The sequence below is a fragment of the Buceros rhinoceros genome, unplaced genomic scaffold (genome assembly GCF_000710305.1).
Source record: "Buceros rhinoceros silvestris isolate BGI_N320 unplaced genomic scaffold, ASM71030v1 scaffold15772, whole genome shotgun sequence".
In the NCBI taxonomy this organism is placed as follows: domain Eukaryota; kingdom Metazoa; phylum Chordata; class Aves; order Bucerotiformes; family Bucerotidae; genus Buceros; species Buceros rhinoceros.
In genome coordinates this window covers 67,408-71,693 of record NW_010399643.1, presented here as the reverse complement: position 1 = coordinate 71,693, position 4,286 = coordinate 67,408, and the positions used below count along the sequence as shown (strand labels likewise).

Sequence of the window (4,286 nt, the reverse complement as noted above, 5' to 3'; positions counted from 1 at the left end):
AATGGTAAAAATAATGTCCAGTTTAGAAGAGAATATAAACAGTGCTTATGAAGCTGCTGTTCCCATCTCTTAGATGATTCAAATTGTTTTGAGTTTTAATTTTTTTCCAAGTTTAATTGCTGTGTCAATTAGTAGAGTGAGATGCCTCTGTGTACCTGTAAAAATTGCCTTTCAACCTGACTTCCATTGGCAATTAAGTCACCTTTACAGTCTTTGCTGGTGAAACCAGTCTACATCAAGCAGATGGAGCACAAAGCCCGGGTGAGGGTGGCTTTGGCCCAGCGAGGGGACTGGCGTTGCTGGGCCGGGGCGGTGGTGGGAGCATGGAGAAGGCTGGGTGCTCCCGGCAGCCTCCGCTGACCCTTCTGCTGTGCTTTGCCCAGCGGGGACCTGCAGGTCACCGGCAGCGCTCACTGCACCTTCACCACTGCGCAGAAGGCAGTGGGCAAGGACAACTTCACCCTCATCCCCGAGGGGACCAACGGCGTCGAAGAGCGGATGCCCATCATTTGGGAAAAGTGCGTGGTAGGTACTGAAATAACGCCGGTTCCTCCCGAAACTGGGCGTGCAGGTGTGTGTGAGCAGCGCTGGTGCTGGTGATGGCAGTGTCCTCGTTAATTCAGACGAGGCGGGAGGTGTGACATTGTCTAGACGGCTGCTTCAGAGGAGCTCGCTAATGAGGGGAGATGTGCATTCAATGCTTTCAAAGTGTCTTCAGAGGCTCCAGAACGGGGATCATCCACCCCGCTCTCACTTGCAGTCACAAGAGACCTACCCAGCGATTTTCCTAAGGGTAAGACGCGATGTTCCTCTTCCCTGGTGCTTGCAGGAGGCCTGGGAGGTGGATGGGGATAGGGCTTCTCTCCCTTGCTGGCAATAGCCGCCCCAGGCCCCACCAGTGGGGATGGGTTCCCACAGCACCTCCGTGCCTGCTGGGCAGCAGGGTTCTGCGCCCGAGGGAGGGCTTGGTACACCAGCGTCTGGCTGGTGGGTTGGAGTCCCTGCCCACCAGTGCACCCTGCCCTCCCCAGGAGCATCCATCCCCAGCAGGGTCTAGCCTGCATCCCACGGAGATGACATCTCTGTGCGGACTGCCAGCAGCTTGGGAACCAAACCGCCCTGAAGCCTCTGTCCTGGGTATGCGTCTTTCAAAGATGTCCTTGACCATCTTTAGTGGGCGCGGGACACCTCTAGAGGGAGTTGGAGCATACCAGTGAAAGTCTTGTTTTTCAGAGACCTTAAATTTCAGAGTCCAGGAAGAATAAAAACCCATCAGTTGGATTAATTAGCTCCCAGGGACAAGGTTCAGCCCCCCACCACTCCCTTGCTTCCCCTCTTCGCCCCTCCCCTCCCCCCATACCTGCAGCCTGGTTACAGTTGGATCCTCCCACTGCATGGTCACGCAGTTGGTTCCTGCAGTTTCTTCTCCAGAAGCCTTGTTACTGCTGATGATGGTCCTTCTTCCCTCCTCTGTCCCAGGTCCCAGGGAAGATGGACGAGAACGATTTTGTAGCAGTGACCAGTACCAATGCTGCCAAGATCTTCAACTGCTACCCCAGGAAGGGGCGCATCGCTGTGGGCGCCGACGCAGACTTGGTTTTGTGGAACCCCAAGGCTACTAAAATCATATCGGCAAAAAACCACAACCTGGTAAAATGTTTTAAAAATTATTTTCTGGAGCTGGTTTTAGAGTCCAGAGAGAGCAGCAAAGCAGGGTGTTTCTTCAGATGAAAAAGATCAGGTCATTCAGCAAGGGAGGAGCTGTTTGTGTGGATCAAGTGATGAGGGGCCTTGGATTTGCTTTTAAAAACACGAGCCGATAGAAGTGCCCTTTGGTTACTGTGATGGGTAGAGCTGCAGCTGGGTAACAGGGACTGCTCTGAGACAGTTGGTACAGAGTTACTGAATTATATTCAATATATTCACTGTGGACTAGAGAAGTGCAACCGCTGAACTTGTTTGAAGTATTAAACTATTAATACAGTTTATTAAACTATGAATAAGGCTCGCTATATGAGCATCCTTCTCAAAGAGCCAGACCCTGTGAGGATCCCTGGGCGCTGCCTGTCCGCGGGAGTCACTCGGCCAGGAGAGATCCGGGCACATCCCAGTGGTATTTTAGTCATGGCTTTCCCGGGAACTTCGTCGCCAAACAAAGTCCCAGCATGATCCTCAGACAGAAAGGGGTAGCTGGGAGAAGGGTGAGGTGCTGGGAGGAATGTTGGCGGTAGAGCTGAGTGAGGTTAATGGAGAAAGGTTGTGACCCAGGTGGTTTTTCACCAAAATGATTTTTATGGATGAGAATTATCACTGTGATGGAAATATTTGGGTCTTTTCTTTAAAAAATAGAAATGGAGTTTCTTTGGGACAGAAAATTCACTTTTGCTTTTTGACAATGCTGCATTTTTTCACTGTAAACATTGTTTTTTGGATAGTTTCTTAGTGATAGTAAGAGGAGCATTTGAAGAAATGGCACAATTTTGCAGTTCCCACAGAACAGCCCCAACTCTCCATGCCTGGGTTGGTAGCAGAACAGCAGGGACTTGCAGAAGTGACAAGAAGGTCTGTCCCCGAAGGGAGACCCGAAGCAGGGCTCCTCTGGGGCTCACGGAGAATTAATTGTTCACCTACAATAGAAGTCGAGTTGCCCCAGGAGTGCTGCCTGTCTTCTGGGCGGGCGCAGAGTGTGGAGGGTTGAGTTTCCTTGTTCCTTTTTGCTGGGATTAGAAGAACCTGATCATCGGAACCGTAAAGGGTCAGTTAGTGCACCTGGCTGTGCATGAGGAGCAAAGTACAAAAATGGGGGGGTTATAGGTGGCTTCACTGTCACCTTCTCGTCTCAACCGTATGGGATGTCTTGGTTTGTTCTTCCCAGAACGTGGAGTACAACATATTTGAGGGCACAGAGTGCCATGGGGTCCCTACCGTGGTCATCAGCCAGGGAAAAGTTGTTCTTCAGGATGGAAACCTGTGTGTCATCCAGGGGTCCGGTCGCTTCGTCCCGAGAAAGACGTTCCCCGACTTTGTTTATAAAAGGATAAAGGCAAGAAACAGGGTAAGGAGGATTTTATTCGCCATCATCCCCTATTTTCCCTGGGACCCCGCTGCGTTATTGCAGTGCAGTCGCAGTTATGCTGAGCCTGCTGATGAAATAGGCAACAGGAGCAAGAATATTATTAATATTAATAATTTCTTTCCAGGCCTTGGAAATTTGTAATGCTGTCGTCTAAGTGCTTTGCCTTGGCACATTAATCAGTAGTGCCTATTTCAGAATTATAGCTAATAATGCCAGTATTATTAGTATTATTTGCTTATTATAAAGCAAAAATACGGCTTCTAGGAAATCTGGTTTGGTTTGTGTTGAGGCAAAAGGAAGGAATTCCTTTCCTGCCAGTTTGTGTTACTGTATTACCAGCATCTGCTCTGCATCTGCCACAGGGTCATGGATGCCTTCGGTACTTACTGGAAACGCAGTCAGGCCAACCCTGCAGGGAGCCAGCACAGCTTCCTGAGAGAGAGGAGGAGATAAAAACCTTCTTGAGAGCTCTGCCCTCCTCCCCTCCCCTTCCCCACGTGTTACTTTAGATGTTCTCATTACACATCGCAGATGAAGGCAGAGCAGAAATTAACACCAAATTATCCACAGAGGTACCAGGCCAGCACAGCTTCCTGAGAGAGAGGAGGAGATAAAAACCTTCTTGAGAGCTCTGCCCTCCTCCCCTCCCCTTCCCCACGTGTTACTTTAGATGTTCTCATTACACATCGCAGATGAAGGCAGAGCAGAAATTAACACCAAATTATCCACAGAGGTCCCAGCCGTGCTGGCAGCTGCGGCAGGAACCCCCATCACCTGGGGGTGCCTCCTGGGGTGCCTCTGGGTGCCTGCAGGTGCCTCCTGGGGTGCCTGTGGAGTCAGGTGGGGTGGAGAAGGGGCTGTGCCAGGTCCCTGCGGGGTAGGGATGGATGTGACCCTGCTGGGTCCCTGCAGGGTGGGGATGGATGTGGACCTTGCTGGGAACCTGCAGGTGGGGATGGGGTCCTGGCAGGTCCCTGCGGGATGACGATGCGGATGGGACTCTGGCAGGTCCCTGCGGGGGGACAGGTCTCCCCCACAGGTCCCCCCACTCCACCGGCGGTGGGCAGCCATCTCCACTCTGTCTGGTGGTGCTGTTGGTGGCCTCTTCCCTTTCCCTGCCACACGCCACATCCCCCTTCATGCTGGCCAGTGCCATTGGCCGGGGCAGAGGGGCCCCCCAAGGCTCCCTTTTTGGGGTTCAGGTGGGGCT

At 51.9% G+C, this 4,286-nt stretch overlaps 1 protein-coding gene across 1 annotated transcript in view; it reads left to right on the top strand.

Moving 5' to 3' along the window:
• Window positions 1-383: 383 nt before the first annotated feature.
• The window catches only part of LOC104489412 (dihydropyrimidinase-related protein 4-like), a gene marked incomplete at its 5' end in the record, with an annotated part of 5,794 nt that continues 1,891 nt past the window's right edge, over window positions 384-4,286 (top strand). The window contains 3 exons of the mRNA XM_010131570.1: window positions 384-525; window positions 1,480-1,650; window positions 2,876-3,055. Coding sequence (XP_010129872.1) covers window positions 384-525; window positions 1,480-1,650; window positions 2,876-3,055 — 493 coding nt within the window. The remainder of the gene's footprint in view (window positions 526-1,479; window positions 1,651-2,875; window positions 3,056-4,286) is intronic.